General features: G+C 46.9%; 1 protein-coding gene across 1 annotated transcript in view; it reads right to left on the reverse strand.

Moving 5' to 3' along the window:
* Positions 1-4,869: 4,869 nt before the first annotated feature.
* The window catches only part of NKPD1 (NTPase KAP family P-loop domain containing 1), a 44,380-nt gene continuing 31,434 nt past the window's right edge, over positions 4,870-17,815 (reverse strand). The window contains exons 3-4 of the mRNA XM_084814995.1: positions 10,209-10,340; positions 4,870-8,740 (exon numbers count right to left, since the gene is read on the reverse strand). Coding sequence (XP_084671121.1) covers positions 7,083-8,740; positions 10,209-10,340 — 1,790 coding nt within the window. The 3' untranslated portion in view covers positions 4,870-7,082. The remainder of the gene's footprint in view (positions 8,741-10,208; positions 10,341-17,815) is intronic.

The following is a 17,815-nucleotide window of genomic DNA, read 5'->3' on the forward strand; positions in this document are numbered from 1 at the left end:
CCCTCACAGGTAAGCCAAGAGAACGAGCTGGAGCAGGTCACTTCGTCGCAACTGTGTGCTCGATCGCCTGCATGGCTTCTTTGGGGCTGCAAGAGGGTAGAGTACCTTGTGAAACATTTCTTGCACGTGCATTGATAGGGTTTCTTTCCCATGGGGGTTCTCTGGTGACTGGCGAGCGTCAAGCTGAGGCCAAGCTGTTCCCACAGGCCGGGCGCTTGTAGGGCCTCTTCCCCCGTGTGGCTCCTCCGACGTTGGGTAAGAGGGTAGCTCCGGCTGATGCGTTCCCAGCACCATGTGCACTGGTAAGATTATTCCCCCATGAGGGGGAAGACGGTCCTGAGATGGTCACTCTGAGAGAGTGACACTCCACAAGAGACCTGGAGCTACATGATCAATAGATTCTTGTGATGCGGTACAGTCCTGGTGGACTGTACCCCCAGTGTTAAAAAAATTCCCAGTAAACAGAAGATTAACATAGCAGAATGAAGGTTTTAGCCAGAGTGTCTTTTTCTGCCTTGAGATACTTGTTTGTTTTCGCAAGTGTAGAGAATTGTATTTGTTTGCTTTTGCATAGGGGGAGCATTTAAACAAGCATTGCTGTAATGGATTAGACCAATGTTCTGCTTCCAACAGTAGCCAGCTAGAAGGCAGCTCTGGGAAACATGCAATTCCCCTCCGGCTTCAATCTAAAGTACCGTTCAGCAAGAGCCACGTCACGTGATCCCACTGATAATGCTACTTGTCTCTTGGTTGCTACAGTCTAGTTCCAGACTTCCTGCCTCAAGACCTGTGGCACAAGCTACAGTGTTAGTTTAGCATAAAAGCCAGGCCCTCTCTGCCATCTGGGCTCGGAGTGTCTTGCGATAGATCTGAAAATCAGCAGCCCCGAAACGTCAGTAAAATAAGCCGTTTATCAAATGACAAAAAACAAAGCCGTTGAATTAAATGGTTAAAAGGCAGCTCTTCTCAGTTTGATCTCCGATAAGAATGCTGGAAGAGAAACTGCAAAGGATCTAGCGAGCTGCCATGGTGGATGTTCCTACCATTCAATCCAAGATATGGGGTCTTGATCACCAGCACAGCGCAGTGTGTAAGAGACTGAGCTGTGAGCCAGGAGAGTTTCTGGTTCAAATCTCACTTCTCCTGTGAGCTCACTAGGTGGGCTTGGGGAAATCCCCAGCCCACCGTCTGCAATGTGATGACAGTGCAGACCTACCCAACAGACTGCCGAAGCCCACATCCCAGCAGGGGCTCCGCCGCTTCACCACTGTCTGCAACCTGCTTGTTCACCTGCCTCTCGCTTCGGTGGTGAGGAGGAGCAGGAGACGCCACGGCCCGCTTGCTCCCTGCCTGTCAAGCAAGCAAGTCGTGGCAGGGATAAAAGGACGAGGAGCAAAAGTAGCGGGTGGCAGTGGCGGTAAAGAAGGTAGGCTCAACGAGGGAGGGGGCCTGTTGATGGCGCCCTAGCCATGCTCCCCCCAAAGCTGGAGGTGGCACTGTGGGGGCAGCGGGGGCTGGTGCTCATTGGGGCTGGTGGGGCAGAGAGGGCAGGGCAGACACTCAGTGTTCTGCTGAGATTGTCAGAGGTGGGCAGGAGAGCATGTGTAGCAATCGGCAACTGTATGCTGTGCATTGGAGAAAATGTACCTGGTTGTAGGGGGATTTCTCCACAAGTGGATGGGGGAGAGGCAGAGAGCTGCCCCCACATTCGCTCCAAATCTAGAGCCTCCTCTGTGTGTAGGATTACTGAGATAGTGTATGGGAAATACTGTGGACCTTCTGAGATAATGTATGGGAAAATACTGAGATAATGTATGGGAAATACTGTGGACCTTCGTACAGTGCTGGTCCCAGTGCCAAGTGACATTATTCCCATCACTGCAAGTCATTAGCTGGAATTCCTTTTCAGAGTTGGACTCCTCTCACCTCTCTGAGGGCTTCTTGGAAGCTGCTTCTCTTTAGCATCCCAGAAGCCTGAGGCACACAGCTCTGCACTTTTTACCATCTGCATGTTCAGAAGGCGGAATTGTCGCTCCGTGCCTATAAAAGGGAAGCAGTTCTTCCGTGTTCCACGGGGTGGCGTGAGCTTCCTTGCTAGCAGCGAATCTTTTGTGATCTGTCACCTTACGGGGAGATCAAAACCACACTTTAAAGACTAACAGATTTAGGGTGCAATCTTGTGCATGTTTAGACAGGAAAAAGTGCTACAACTCCCAGCATTCCCCAGCCAGCGTTGCACCTGAAATGTGACATGAGATTTTGAGGACTAGAGTTCATTTCACCAGATGCATGAAATGTTACCGTGAATTGACTGGAAAAACCAGAGACACAGACACATGCGTACACCCCATCTATCAGCCTTTCCCAACCTGGTCCCCTCCAGATTTGTTGCACTTTAACTCCCATCATCCCAAGCCAGCACAGCTGATAGCTATGCTGGTTGGGGATGATGGAGGTTGTAGTCTAATATATCTGGAGGGCGTTGAGGAAGGCTGCCATATGTAATATATGATATGTATGATTTTATACAGAACATATATTGGTATAAAGAAAAAAGTCAAATAGTGGGGAACTGACTAGCGATGAAATGTGTGATGTACAGCCAGTAACAATACAATTCAATGCAAAGCTCAAATTTATATGAGAGAAGCACAGGGATCTTTCACCGCAGTAATGTTAACACTAGTCCCAGAGCATAGTCTGAAGGCACGAGAGGCAGCCACCTTGCTGAAGCTAAGCAGGTCTGGGTCTGGTCAGTGCCTGGAGGGGAGACCACCTGGGAACCACATGTAGCCACCTTGAGTTCCACAATGGAAGAAAGGTGGGGTATAAATGTAATGAAATAAATAATAAAAAATAACACCTGTCATGGGACTGGAAACAGTTGTCCAGATTCATGCCAAAGTGCATTTCTCTGTGTTCTTTAAGAAGGCTTATTTTTTTTAAAGGTGGCAAATTCAGCTAGAAGCTCCAACAAAAGCCTGCTACCTACTAGCCAAGCAGACTCAGCGCCAGTCTGGGAAAAGCTGGGTGGTTCCTCTCCTTGGTATCCTAGCAAGCTGACCCTGCTTGTAGCAAGTTACTATCCTGGATAAGGAAAGTGCCTCCCCTTAAAAGTCACCTTCTATCCTCTCTCCTATCTGCTCCACGGTCTTGGGGCAGTCACCGTTCAGGCCCTGCATTTGCACCCCTCTCCCAGCAATCTCACCACCCACTGTGTACAACTTGCCTGGAAGACGCAGCCTTGCAAAGAAGTCTGCAGACAGTTGCTTACTAACCAAGAAAGACTGAGCAAATGTGTACTTGCTTCCTTGCCCCCACTTAATAGGTTAGCTATTTGTGGCCTGAAAGGAAGAGAAACAACATGCTAGAGAGTTGTGTCCCCCCCCCCCCCGCATAAACCTTTCCTGCCTGCTGAGCTGGAGGAATTCTTATGCCCCACAGGCAACCGCACTAGTAGCTGGCTGCAAACGTGTCCAGAAACATTCCCCCAACCAAGCGCCTTTCAGATGTGTTGGACTACAGCTCCTGGCATCTCTCATGCCTCGGACTACAACTCCCAGCATCCTCCAGTCAGCCTGGAGATGCAGGGAGTCAGTGGAGGCTGGCGGCTCCGATGTCAGTGGGGCGGTGAATCCACTCTGGGTTTCAGTCAGAACTCTAAAGGAGCCCTCCAAGGTGCTTTGCACCTTGGGGAGCTCCTTTAGAGTTCTGACTGAAACCCGGATTGGATTCACCGCTCCACTGACATCGGAGCTGCCAGCCTCCACTGCTGGAGATTATAGTTCTGCACATCTGGATGGCACCAGATTGGGGGACGTTATCCTAACAGTTGTATAAGAGCTGTGACAGAGCGTGAATTAATTTTGACCAAAGAGTGGGTTGGGGATCTCCCAGTGTTAGGGTTGCCTGATTCAAAGCTAGAGAACAGTCCTATACAGCGGCAGGTTTTTGTGGCATGGGCACAGACTTTCCTACACGTTTTCTTCCTGGCCTTCTTGCCTGCCTCCTCGGTGGTGAGGCACAATACAAATGTGTCTTCCTTTGTTTTTGTACCAAAAGTCCATCTGCTATGGCCTGTTTCCAACCACAGCCAGCCCACCATCTCTGGAAAGCCCACAGCAGGGCCCAAAGGCAACATGTCTGTTCATCTCGTGTGCAGATATAGACTACTGCTGCAGCTGGAGGTTCTATTTAGCCATTTTTGCCCATAGTCACTGCTCGACTGATTTAGTCTTAGTGAACCGAAAGACATTGAAGCTAGAGGCCACCAATGCTAGCAAATCCCATAGGAAAACTAGGCACTGACATGGTTCACACATAATTATGAACCATGCTTTAATTAACCATGGTTTGTTGAATCCTGGGTTGTACTTACATGTGAACTATAGGTTGTTAACCGTGAACAACCGACAAAGAACCTGTGGTTTGTTTTAACCATGGGCTGTTGTTATGTGCGAACCTAGAATTGTGGTTGTTCATGAGTTGTTTTGCCAGGCTATAAAAGCAGAGGGCAAGAGTGGTAAAAAAAGCAGCCATTCTACATGCCAGTAATAGAGTGCCACAGAGGCACGTGGGATAGAGGGAGGGGGTAGGAACCAAACAACCCAGGAACTGAAGAAACCCGTGGTTTGCTTGGTCATCTGGCAGCCAAATCATAGGTTAACTCTGGGTAAGGCAACAACCCATGAGCTAATTAAACCATGAGTTGTCATTATGTGTGAACCTGGTCATTGTGTGAAGAAGTACTCTTAAACTCTGCAACACCCTCAACTGTCTTTTCATGTAGAGAACTCCTCCTCCCACAGAGAGATGAAGGCTATGCTGATGTGAGCAGATTAAAGGCATGCTGGGAAACAGAGCCATTATCTGGAACCATCCTTTATTTGGTCTTGAGAAGGAGCAGTAAACAAAGAACACGATGCCCCTTTGTGTTGGGACTTCCAGTGCAGCTCTTGAAGATGCAACTATTGCACATACATAGCTGTAGCAGCTTTCTGTCACGTTTTAGCTACATTAGTTCTCAGTTCTCAGAATTCAATTCCCCATTGAATTCCATGGGGTACTTGCTGTCACACCGTTAAATTTTCTTCTCAGGTTGTACATTTATAAATACATTTTTTAAAAATGACATCACTGTGCACCTCCAGTGATCCCTTAAAGGGAAAAGATGCTACCGATACATTCATCGTGCTATAGTTGTTTACAGTGTTAATAGTGCTTTAAATATATAGTCATAGTAATTCTTCTAACAGATCAGTATTATTATCCCGATATCGCAGAGGGAAAGGAAGGCAGGAGTAGCTTAGGCTACCTAATTAGGTGAGATTTGAATTGGGGACTTTCCCTCTGATGCTCTTAACCACTCCGTAGCACGGGATCTCAGCTTTCAATCTATTACAGAGGAGGGAATTAACCCACAGACTCACGGTGCAATCCTCACAGTGCAATGAGGCTTACACCTGCATTACTCAGGTGTAAGTCTCATTGAGTTCAAAGGGCTTACTCTCAGGGAAGTGGGTACAGGATTGCAGCCTCATTCACTCACTCATGCCCTTCCAGAAGGATGTAACTTAACTTCCTAATTGAGTAGAAGGCAATTATTCTTAGTTTTTGAATATGCATACCTAGGACCATGTGTTTAATTATTTTAACAGAAATTCTGCAGCCTATATACAGTGTGAGCAAATATATTGATTTTCCCACAATTTATTCCGCTGCTGAGGATGCTTAAGAAATTCGATCTCTGCAAATGCCAGTACAGCTGACCTGATCCGCAACTCTCGGACTACTATGTGGATCAGAACTTCCTGAATATTCTGAAACAGTTGTCAGCTCAAAAATATATCAAAATACATTTCAAAATGCACCTCTAAATATCTAAATGTGGATTTTCATGCAGATTTTTTTAAAAATTGCAGATTAGTATGAAAACAGGACAGAATGGAGTTATGGGTAAAATAACACATGCAAAAGTGACATGGGCCAGAAATAGACTGATTTACCTGTCCCTTGCTGCTGCTTAGTCACAGGGAGGGGCAAAGAGCTCTGGAGGACATGGACATCCCAGCCCCCACAGCCATCGGGAATCTTACTTGGACAACCCTCAGGTTTCTGAGATTTTGAGAGGCAATGGCCGCACCCTTTCAAGTATAGCTTTTCAGCCATAAGGGCTAGAAACTTTGCTTTGAAATCATAAATAAAAGCTGATAGGGCGTCATTTTCTGCACCTAGTATCACATTCTGTGCTTTTTCTTCACTTGTGGATGATACAAAGCCCTGCTCCAGCTGTTGGGAATTATTAATACTCCGTAGCCTGTGCCCCCCGCCCCCCCGCTTCTCTCTTGCCTTCCTTCCTAATAAAGCATCCCATCAGCTCAGTGAGGGCTGGTGGCTCTGATGTCAGTGGGGCAGTGAATCCACTCCGGGTTTCATTCAGAACTCTAAAGGAACTTCTGACTGAAACCCGGAGCGGATTCCCTGCCCTCTGACATCGGAACCACCAGCCTCTGCTGCCTCAGCTCCTACCACAAAACCAACATTAGCGGTACTACACAGTTGACATCTCTTCCAGATTCTCTCCCATATTCACTGTGGTCGTACGTTCCACAAACAAATAACAAAACAGGTTCAAATGTGCTATTTAGCATCACACATGAGAATGTCCAAAGTCTTTTTGAATCCTTGTTTTTGGTGCCTTTTTGAATCCTTGTTTTTGGTGAAAATTGCGGAGTGCCCCTCATTGGCAGTAAGTGGGTTTCAAACTTTTTCCAGGCTCCAGGAAACCCTTCCCACATTAACTCGTCTGCCATGAAACCTCTGTGTATTTCCCAGAGGGTTCTGGGCAGCGTTCTGGAATGCATATGCTCAGTTCGCATGGGCACTGGCAGTGCCTTTTTGGCTTTCCCATCACTGTGCTGAACTGAGAGCTTGCGCTCGAACCTTCCCAACACTCCTCTGCAGCTTCACACTGAAGGGATACATGAGTGATGAAGACAAAACATTAGCCATTTTGTATTACTACTAGCTAGGCTTGTGACAAACCCCAGGTTTCCCTGGAAGACGGTTTGAAATCCACGTTCTTAAACCATTCTGCCTGAATTAGCTTTATCTTTGCTGTAGTCCTTTTCCAGGGCAGCTAGTGCCTGCAGCTGCCCCATCCGATGCCTTATGGAGTGGTCCAAGTTGACCGTGTACTTCAGGTACTTTCCCCCTTCCTGCACAGTGAAAGGGAAGTCACACGACAAGAACTGCTCAAAGAGTTCTGGGTCACTGTCCAAGGCTGTGATGTTCTGGAGGTCCTTGTGTTTGGAGAAGAGACCCTTGGAATTCTCTGTGAAGACTTGCCACATCGACTCCTTGCTGTAGTCCTGTGTTGGGTGGCTCTGCAGCCTGTCCTCCATGCACTGCAGTGTCCAGCTCAAACGGCACGGCCACTGGTTGGCCAAGACCACCCAGCCCGCCACCGACCGGGGACAGATAGTGTGCCGGAGAATGTGCTGCTGGGTCATGAGCCTGATGGTAATGGGAATGGTGTTGACGATCCTCCTCATTTGGGTGATACTGTCTGGGATATACTTGTAGAGGCTATCAAACTCATTGTGCAAGCAGTGGAAAGCTTCATGGATGTACTGCACAGCCTGAGCGTCGATCTGGTGCTGGTCTACTTCTATCGATGCTTCCATGTCTGCCACGGCTGCGTTGTTCCCTTTGGCCTTTCTGGCTCCCTGTTCCATGTTTCTTGTGATGATGCTGTACATCAGGTCTTCCCGAGACTGGAAGGCCTCGTGCAAAAACCGCATCTTTGACCTGATGCCGATTTCCGGGATGGAGAAAGGCAACGTCACGGTGCGGTTGAGGTAGAGGTAGCCATTGTCGGCCATTCCCTTCATGCAGCTGGCTTGCTCCAAGCAAGAAACGATGACGCAGGGGTCCACCACCAGAATGAAGATGAATGGGGCGTTGGTGTCCGAAAGCAGCGTGTTGATGGCATTCAGAACCCCAACCACCCGTTCCGGGTAGCACATGTCCAAGCTGGTGATCTCAAAGACAATTCTCAGTCGCCGCCTCTCAAAGATCTCCATATAATACACATAGCTGGTGAGGATTTCGATCTCTTTCTTCACCGCACTCATGAAGCCAAGGTGGCTGGTGAACTTCTTGTTGCTGGTCATGTTCTCAATCTTCTTCTTCTGGCTGATGATCAGGTGCTTAATCACCGGAGCAATGGCCAATGCAGCCCCTGAGCCAGAAATACCAGCAATGGTGGTGCCAATGATTTTCAAGGCGCTGCCATCTCTTATCCCCGGCACAAAGAGTGTGGTTGTGGCTAGGCCCACGCCAGCAAGTAAGATAACCACAAGACCTCCAGCTGTGCAGCAGACTTTCTTTTTGACTCTCCACTCACTTTGGCTGAACCCAGAGGCAAATCGTGGCTTGCTCCCCACCACGTGGAAGAAGCTCAGAGGCAGAGGCCCAAAGTGGCGGCGGATGTGGTCGCACAGGGTGGTGACCAGACCAGCCCACAGCTTGTCGCTGCCGGCATACTGCCAGGCACTGAACCTTATGAAGATGAAATTGATGTTCTTTCTCCTGAGGTGGACTTCCGTGATGACCGGTTCGTAGAAGACCAGGTACCACAACAGGGTGAGGTAGTTCCAACCTTCTGGTCGGCGGGGCTTTTGGTGGGTCCTCCTGTACTCGCTTTCTTCCCTCCGGACGGATTCCTTGTGCATGCATCCTACAAAAGGAGATCAAAAAAACATCAGCAGCCTATCTGCCAACTTCTCAAAGTCAAAAAAATTGGAAATTTAGGACCCTTCTCTCTCAGTCTTGAAGTGACCCAATCCCTCGTCCCCACTACTTCACTCAGCACTGTTTTTTATTTGGGTTTTTGTGATGTGTTCTGTGATGCTTTATCGTTCTATATTTTGATTACATGGTGGTAGGTTTTTTAAACAAAATAATACTATATGAACAAACAACATGCCCATCAAATGAGCAGGGGAGAGAAAGGGACAGTTCATGGAAAGGAATATCAGGGTACAGAAACATATCCAGTCTCCTAGGAGGTGTGGCAGTCTCTCCACCCCCGCCCCCAGTTGCCAAGCAAAAAGGATGTGGAGGAGTTGCAGCAGCACTTGGCAGCAGCAGGACATTGGGGGAAAGGGGAATTTCGGCCTTGGCATCCTGCTCCCCAACCCCTTCTCAAAGTCTGGCAAATTAATTGCTGACCAGGGATCTAGAGTTTGACACAATGGTAGGAACTGGCAATAAATCTGCTGATGTCACTAAATTCTAATAAACTGATTAGAATTACATGGCAAGAGCCTGTGTGGTATCCTAGTGTGAGTGTTAAAGTAGGAGTGGAGCTGGACCAGGATTCAGGTTGAAATCCCCACACAGCCAGTTAGTTCATGGGGTGATCATGGGCCGGTCACTATCACCCAGCGTAACCAACTTCACAGTGTTGTTGAGAGCATGAAATGGGGGAGAGCCATGTATTTCATTAATTATTACATTTATATCCTGCCTTTCTTCCTCTTGCATGGAATCCAAGGTCCCCCTCCTCTCTATTTTATCCTCACAACAACCCTGTGAGGTAGGTTGGGCTGAGAGTCAGTGACTGGCCTAAAGCCACCCAGTGAGCTTTATGGTCGAGTGCGGACTAGAACCCGGATCTCCCGAGTCCCAGTCCAACACACTAACCACTATACCACACTGGCTCCCCACCCACACTGGCTCTCCATAGAAGCCACCCTGAGCTTCATGGAGGAAAGATGGGGTAAATCGATGATGACGATGACGATGATTTATTTTTAGAATAGTGGAAATAGTTAATCCAGCAGTAGTAATGGAAGAGATATGAAATCCCACATGAAAAAAATTCTCTGGAGGGCAAGGAGCCTCCCCCCACCCCATTTTAGAGCACAGTTCCTCGGTGAGTATCTAACAAACTTCATGGGGAGGGTCAAGGTTTCAGCTGCAGTGATTATGAATCTAGAAGGATATTTTGGACTTTCAACAACAACAACAAATGCAATGTTATGGCTTCCTGAATTTGGGGGAAATGTTATTAAGATAATTTTTCATCCAAATGTTGAATTGGGGGTTTCAATCCCCACCCACCCCCGTACTACTGAACACAGATCTGCAACAATTTTGATTCCCTCTTCCCCCCACCCAGATTCCTTTTGTCTGCCACTGACCTGCAATCTGGCCAAGTAGTGAATGGAGTCGGGTTCCGCAGGGTGAGTAGAAGCCCACGGTGACTGGTGTGGAGGTGTGGCACAGTGTCTTGGAAAGGCAGCAGCAGTAAATGTCATCTTCCGTCAGGATATCTGAGGAGAGGAAAATAATACAGCATTTCCTAAACGGAAGGCCAATCTAGAGGATTGCCTATTGTTTTAAAGTGTAACAGTATTAGTATTAGATTAGAATATGGAATTTTATTAGATTATGTTCTTATTGCTTTTTAAATCTCACAAATCTCACTTTGTGTGATTTTTACTGAGAGGGTTCTACCCTTAAAAGTGGCCTCAGTGGGGCCTCGTGGCTCCGATGTCAGTGGGGCAGGGAATCCACTCTGGGTTTCAGTCAGAGCCAGTCAGAACTCTAAGGGAGCTATCCAAGGTGTGAAGGTGGCATATGCAAAGCACCTTGGAGAGCTCCCTCAGAGTTCTGACAGAAACCCCGAGTGGATTCACTGCCCCACTGACATCGGACCCCCAGCCTCCACTGGGTGGCCTATAAATAATTTTAGATAGCTCTGTGTGTGGTGGTGGTGGGGAGACAATTTGGTCAAGGACGCAACTCTGAGGAAGGGGGGGGGGAATAAAAATTGCCCCCTCCCAAACAGTTATTTGCCCAAAGGGGGAAAATATATAGGTAGCGATAGAAGAATGGACTGGTTTCCTCTGACTCTGGTTTCGTTTCATCTGGCAGCTCTGCTCTTGCAAAGCTTACCAGCTTAATTACTAGTAACGTTGCTAAGGAAACACTGCTGAATAAATGACCACTGGAAGAGCATCACTCCACATTTCCTAGGCTTCCAAAGCGCTGTGTGTGGTCTTGTTCCTTTAAATCATATCCTGCGTGTAGTTTTATTTCTGGTCTCCTATTTGACTCTCAGTTCAGTAAAAGGAAGCTTAACGTGGCTGTTATCCCCTGTGGGTTATTAAGGCGACATACTTGGCAGCTTACGTGTGTGCGCCTTATTTTGGCAGTCCCATGTCTTCTGGCTAAATGAGGTGGCAGGTGGGACCGTTATGGCCAAGCAAAAGCAAACCCACCAGTTACATTACCTGACCTCTTTACCAAGTTGCTTTATTAAAAGGAGAAGAAGAAAGCAAAAGGGTTAGTCAATTTGTCTTGATGTGGGATACACCCTTGCCAGTTCCTAGGCCCAAAGGTGAATGCAGAGCAATTGTCTCATGCGAGACCTTTGTTCTCAGAAAAATAATAATCACAGAGAGCATTTCAGCGCAACTTGGATAATTAGCCTGTGGAACTCACAGAGGCTGTTCAGACAACCTGCAAACCCACACTCAGTGGTTGTTGAACTGTGGGTTAGTGTGTTGCCTGAACGTCTGCAGGGTGACTTGTTAATCATGCAGTGTAGCTTGTTAGCCATCCTGAACAACCCGACAACAAATCAAGGGTTCTCAGGGTGGCTTGTTCGAGAAAATAAGCCACACCGCATGGTTAACAAACTACCCGGTGGACGTTCAGACAACATGCTAACCCACAGTTCAACAAACAACCCATGGTTAAAACAACAACCCACACTCAGCCACTGAATGGGTGTGTCCGGATGTTGGTGGTGGGGGAAGAAGCCATCATGGCTTCTCCCCCGCTCTGTGCATGCCATGTGCGCGACCACTATTTGCATAATTCCCCACACTGCAGCGCGGGTTGACATGTCATCCGAACCCGGTGCACAGCATGATGGGGGTGGCTTCGTACCCAGGTTGTGGGTTATAGGGTGGGTACAAAGCCACTCCCACCACACACCAGGTTCGGACGACACACCAACCATGCTGCGGTGCGGGCAAGTATGCAAATAGCTGCACATGCAGCACGCGTTGGAACGGGGAGGGAAGCCACGGTGGCTTCTTCCCCCAATGCGATTGTCTGAACCCAGTCAGTGTGGGTTAGCGTGTTGCTTGAATGGCCTCACTGCTACTGTACGGTACACGAGCAAACAGCTGAGCACGACGACCCATTTAGGTGGAGAAGATGATTACCCACAAGTAGAAATATTTTTGGCCATCCTTCATGGAACTCGTTGCACGGGCATGGCTGAGTTTTCCTCTCTCTCTCAAGGGCTGGAGTGGCAAAGGCTTTGAACGAGGAAAAGACTCCAACAGGTAGTTAGCAATGCCTTCCTTTCTAGCCTGTCTGTCAGGGCTTTCTACTGAAGATGCTTAGTGCTGAATGAGCCATCCCAATAAGACCTTATAAGATGAGGAGGATTTTTTTTTTTTAACAAGTTGTTAGAAATTTGTCAAATTGCAGGGCCAGCCCAAGTCATTTTGCCGCCCAAGGAAGAGCAACGAATTGTGACGCCCCCTTCCCCCGTGTCAAAGCATATAGCACCAAAGGCTGGCCAAGTTATTCTGGCACCTGAGGCAGAAAATCCTACCTATGCTTCTCCCCCTCCCTGGCAGTAAAAGTGCAACCGTAATAAATTAAGGCAGCAATCTTATGTATGTTCAGACAGAAAAAAGTCCTACAACTCCCAGCATGCCGACTGGGGCATGCTGGGAGTTGCAGGACTTTTTCCTGTCTGAACATGCATAGGATTGTGCCCTAAACAACTAACAATTTTCTGCCCTTTCATGACACCCCAAACCAGCTGCCTCACTCTGCTCAGCGGTAGGGCTGGCCCTAGCTGATTGGACAGTGTGTGTCTATTGGGAGGGGGCGGTTAAGTGCACCCACTCACTGAAACCCATGCCTCTGTCTCTTCCCGTAGTCTTAGAACATCTTCCCCCTGGATTTTGATTCCTATGTCTTGTTTGCATTTCTTTTGTATTCTGTTTGATCTCTTTTGTTGGAAATGCTACACATTTCTTCAGCAATGTTTCCTTAAGAACATTATTGGCAATTAACGTAAGCTTTACAAGAGCTGAACTGCCTGGTAAAACCAGAGCTCCTGGCTGGAACTCGGTTGGTGTTCAGCCCTCGATCAATGGTACTCTCTTCAGGAGGCAACAGCTCTGCTCCAACCCTTTTCAGTATGGCAACAGCCACAGTATTTCTCCCCCTTCAGTGCCAAGTATGCACTGGGGGTGGGGAAAACAAGGGGAAAAATAAATGCACCTCTCCCCCATTGCTGCATGCTGGGGGGAGCTTTGCCTGTTGAAGTTCTGCCTCTCACACAGCCATTAATAGCATAAGGTTTAATGAGCTTTATTAAGAGGTTTAACCTCTTTAATGACCTTCCGCCACGCACTGAAAACTTTGACGTTCTGGCAGGCATTTGATTTGGGGTGGGTTATGGTATTTTTAAATAATGTTATAATGTATAATTTTAACTGTTTTAAATTGTACCATTGTACATCGCCCAGAGTGGCCAGGTGACCGGCCAGATGGGTGATTGAGAAAGAAAGAAAGAAAGAAAGAAAGAAAGAAAGAAAGAAAGGAAGGAAGGAAGGAAGGAAGGAAAGAAAGAAAGAAAGAAAGAAAGAAAGAAAGAAAGAAAGAAAGAAAGAAAATAAATAAGGTGGGATAGCTCTTTGTGAATGACTCCTGGACTCATCTTGGCCTGCAGCCTAAATTATGCTGACATATCAGGGCCAGTTTATGCATTCACCAGTCAAATGGTAATGCTTTTCCTGAACTCATCCTTGCAGTTCAGGAAGCAGAAAATGTAATCTCTTTTAAATGTCTCCTGAAAACATACCTTTTCACACAAGCTTTCTTTGGGCTGAAACTGCTGCCATGTTTTACTTTGGTTTTACGTGGTACTTTTAAACTTTTAACAGTTTTATATTATGTCTTGTTAAGTTATATTTTGTGGTTTTAATTGTGAACTGCTTAGAGACCCTCGCCTATTGGACAGTATAAAAAATAAAAAATGTAATAAACTCTGCCCACAAGTTAGGTGCAGGTTTTGCATGTTTGATCCCTATCAAACTCCACACACACACACACACACACACACACTATAGAAACGTAGCATCTCAGGGAAAATCTAGGTGGAATCCTTCCCCTGGCATGCTAGCTTTCCCTTTGCAAGGCCAAACACCTCCCTCTGCCCGCAGCTTGAAATGATACAGGCCAATCCTTGAAATACAACCTGATTCTGTGGAATGTATAAACTGGTCCATGAATTATTGTCAAGACAAGGAGAGGATGTGTGACATCAGAGCACCCATGTCTTTTCATTTACATATTTAAGGGTTGCAACTGGAAGCTGAGGTGAGCTTTAGAGGGAGGAGAAAAGTCCCTGGGTTGTTCAGCAAAGGAGATCGTTACCTTGTCATGGTGCTGGAGCTTGAGCACCTCAATGACGTCATGAGCTAAACCATGAAGGGACACCCAAGATGGGAAGGTCATGGTAGAGAGATCAGACTAAATACGATCCCTGGGGAAGGAAACGGCAACCCACCCCAGTATTCTTGCCATGAAAACGAAATGGATCAGTACAACCAGAGATATGTCGGTATACCATCGGAAGATGGGACTCCCAGATCGGAAGATGGGACTCCCAGATCGGAAGATGGTCAAAATGCTACTGGGGAGGAACAGAGTATAAGTTCAACTAGCCCCAGATGTGATGACGCAGCTAGCTCAAAGCCGAAAGGACGGCTAGCAGCCGATGGTGCTGGTGGTGAACGACGAATCCAATGTTCTAAAGATCAGCACACCATAGGAACCTGGAATGTAAGATCTATGAGCCAGGGCAAATTGGATGTGGTTACTGGGGAGATGTCAAGATTAAATATAGACATTTTGGGTGACAACTGAAATGGACTGGAATGGGCCACTTCACATCAAATGACCACCAGATCTACTACTGTGGACAAGAGGACCACAGAAGAAATGGAGTAGCCTTCATAATTAATAATAAAGTGGCTAAAGCAGTGCTTGGATACAATCCAAAAAATGACAGAATTATCTCAATTCGAATTCAGGGTAAGCCATTTAACATCACAGTGATCCAAATATATGTCCCAACCACAGATGCTGAAGAAACAGAATTAGATCAGTTCTATGAGGATCTGCAGCACCTACTGGATAGTACGCCAAACAAAGATGTTATTTTCATTACAGGAGACTGGAATGCTAAGGTGGGTAGTCAAACGACACCTGGAATTACAGGTAAGCATGGTCTGGGAGAACAAAATGAAGCAGGGCAAAGGCTGATAGAATTTTGCCAAGACAACTCACTGTGCATAACAAACACTCAACAACCTAAGAGATAACTTTATACATGGACTTCACCAGACGGTTGACACCGAAATCAGATTGACTACATCCTTTGTAGCCAAAGGTGGCGGACATCTATGCAGTTGGTAAAAACAAGACCTGGAGCTGATTGTAGTTCGGATCACGAACTTCTTATTGCACAATTCAGAATCAGACTAAAGAGAATAGGGAAGACCCACAGATCAGTTGGATATGAGCTCACTAATATTCCTAATGAATATGCCGTGGAGGTGAAGAATAGATTTAAGGGACTAGATTTAGTAGATAGGGTCCCGGAAGAACTATGGACAGAAGTCCGCAACATTGTTCAGGAGGCGGCAACAAAAAACGTCCCAAAGAAAAAGAAAACCAAGAAGGCAAGATGGCTGTCTGCTGAGACACTGCAAGCAGCCCAAGAAAGAAGGAAAGCAAAAGGCAACAGTGATAGGGGGAGATATGCCCAATTCCATGCAGAATTCCAGAGGTTAGCCAGAAGAGATAAGGAATTATTTTTAAACAAGCAATGCGCGGAAGCGGAAGAAGATAATAGAATAGGAAGGACAAGAGACCTCTTCCAGAAAATTAGAAACATCAGAGGTAAATTCCAGGCAAAAATGGGTGTGATCAAAAACAAAGATGGCAAGGACCTAACAGAAGCAGAAGAGATCAAGAAAAGGTGGCAAGAATATATGGAAGATCTGTATAGAAGGATAATAATATCGGGGATAGATTTGACGGTGTGGTCAGTGAGCTAGAGCCAGATATCCTGAAGAGTGAGGTTGAATGGGCCTTAAGAAGCATTGCTAATAACAAGGCAGCAGGAGATGACGGTATCCCAGCTGAACTGTTTAAACTCTTGCAAGATGATGCTGTCAAGGTGATGCATGCCATATGCCAGCAAATTTGGAAAACACAAGAATGGCCAACAGATTGGAAAAGATGAACTTATATCCCCATACCAAAAAAGGGAAGCACCAAAGAATGTTCAAACTATCGAACAGTGGCACTTATTTCACATGGCAGTAAGGTAATGCTCAAGATCTTGCAAGGTGGATTCCAGCAATTCATGGATCGAGAACTGCCAGATGTACAAGCTGGGTTTAGAAAAGGCAGAGGAACTAGAGGCCAAATTGCCAATATCTGCTGGATAATGGAGAAAGCCAGGGAGTTTCAGAAAAACATCTATTTCTGTTTTATTGACTATTCTAAAGCCTTTGACTGTGAGGATCATCACAAATTGTGGCAAGTTCTTGGTGGTATGGGGATACCAAGTCATCTTGTCTGCCTCCTGAGGAATCTGTATAACGACCAAGTAGCAACGGTAAGAACAGACCACGGAACAACGGACTGGTTGAAGACTGGGAAAGGAGTACGGCGGGGTTGTATACTCTCACCCTACCTATTCAACCTGTACGCAGAACACATCATGTGACGTGCTGGGCTTGAGGAAGCCAAGGCTGGAGTTAAAATCGCTGGAAGAAACATTAACAATCTCTGATATGCAGATGATACCACTTTGATGGCTGAAAGCGAGGAGGAGCTGAGGAACCTCATGACGAAGGTGAAAGAAGAAAGTGCAAAAGCTGGGTTGCAGTTAAACCTCAACAAAACCAAGATTATGGCAACCAGCTTGATTGAGAACTGGCAAATAGGGGGAGAAAACGTGGAGGCAGTGACAGACTTTGTCTTTCTAGGTGCAAAGATTACTGCAGACGCTGACTGCAACCAGGAAATCGGAAGACGTTTACTTCTTGGGAGGAGCGCAATGACAAATCTTGATACAATAGTTAAGAGCAGAGACATCACACTGACAACAAAGGTCCGCATAGTTAAAGCAATGGTATTCCCCATAGTAACCTATGGCTGCGAGAGCTGGACCATAAGGAAGGCTGAGCGAAGGAAGATAGATGCTTTTGAACTGTGGTGCTGGAGGAAAATTCTGAGAGTGCCTTGGACTGCAAGAAGATCAAACCAGTCCATCCTCCAGGAAATCAAGCCAGACTGCTCACTTGAGGGAATGATATGAAAGGCAAAACCGAAGTATTTTGGCCACATCATGAGAAGCCAGGATACCCTGGAGAAGATGCTGATGCTAGGGAAAGCGGAAGGCAAAAGGAAGAGGGGCCGACCAAGGGCAAGGTGGATGGATGATATTCTGGAGGTGACAGACTCAACCTTGGGGGAGCTGGGGGTGGCGACGGCCGACAGGAAGCTCTGGCGTGGGCTGATCCATGAAGTCACGAAGAGTCGGAAGCGACTGACCGAATAAACAACAACTGGAAGCTGAGGTGAGCTTTAGAGGGAGGAGGAAAGTCCCTGGGTTGTTAGAGGCTCTTGAGCTGAGTTGATAGTTCTGCCAAATGTGGAATAGGACAGCACTGAAAGAGCTTTGATCTTTTGA

Source organism: Heloderma suspectum, chromosome 10 (genome assembly GCF_057233095.1).
Source record: "Heloderma suspectum isolate Gila_16-S chromosome 10, 16-S_ref, whole genome shotgun sequence".
NCBI classification, from domain to species: domain Eukaryota; kingdom Metazoa; phylum Chordata; class Lepidosauria; order Squamata; family Helodermatidae; genus Heloderma; species Heloderma suspectum.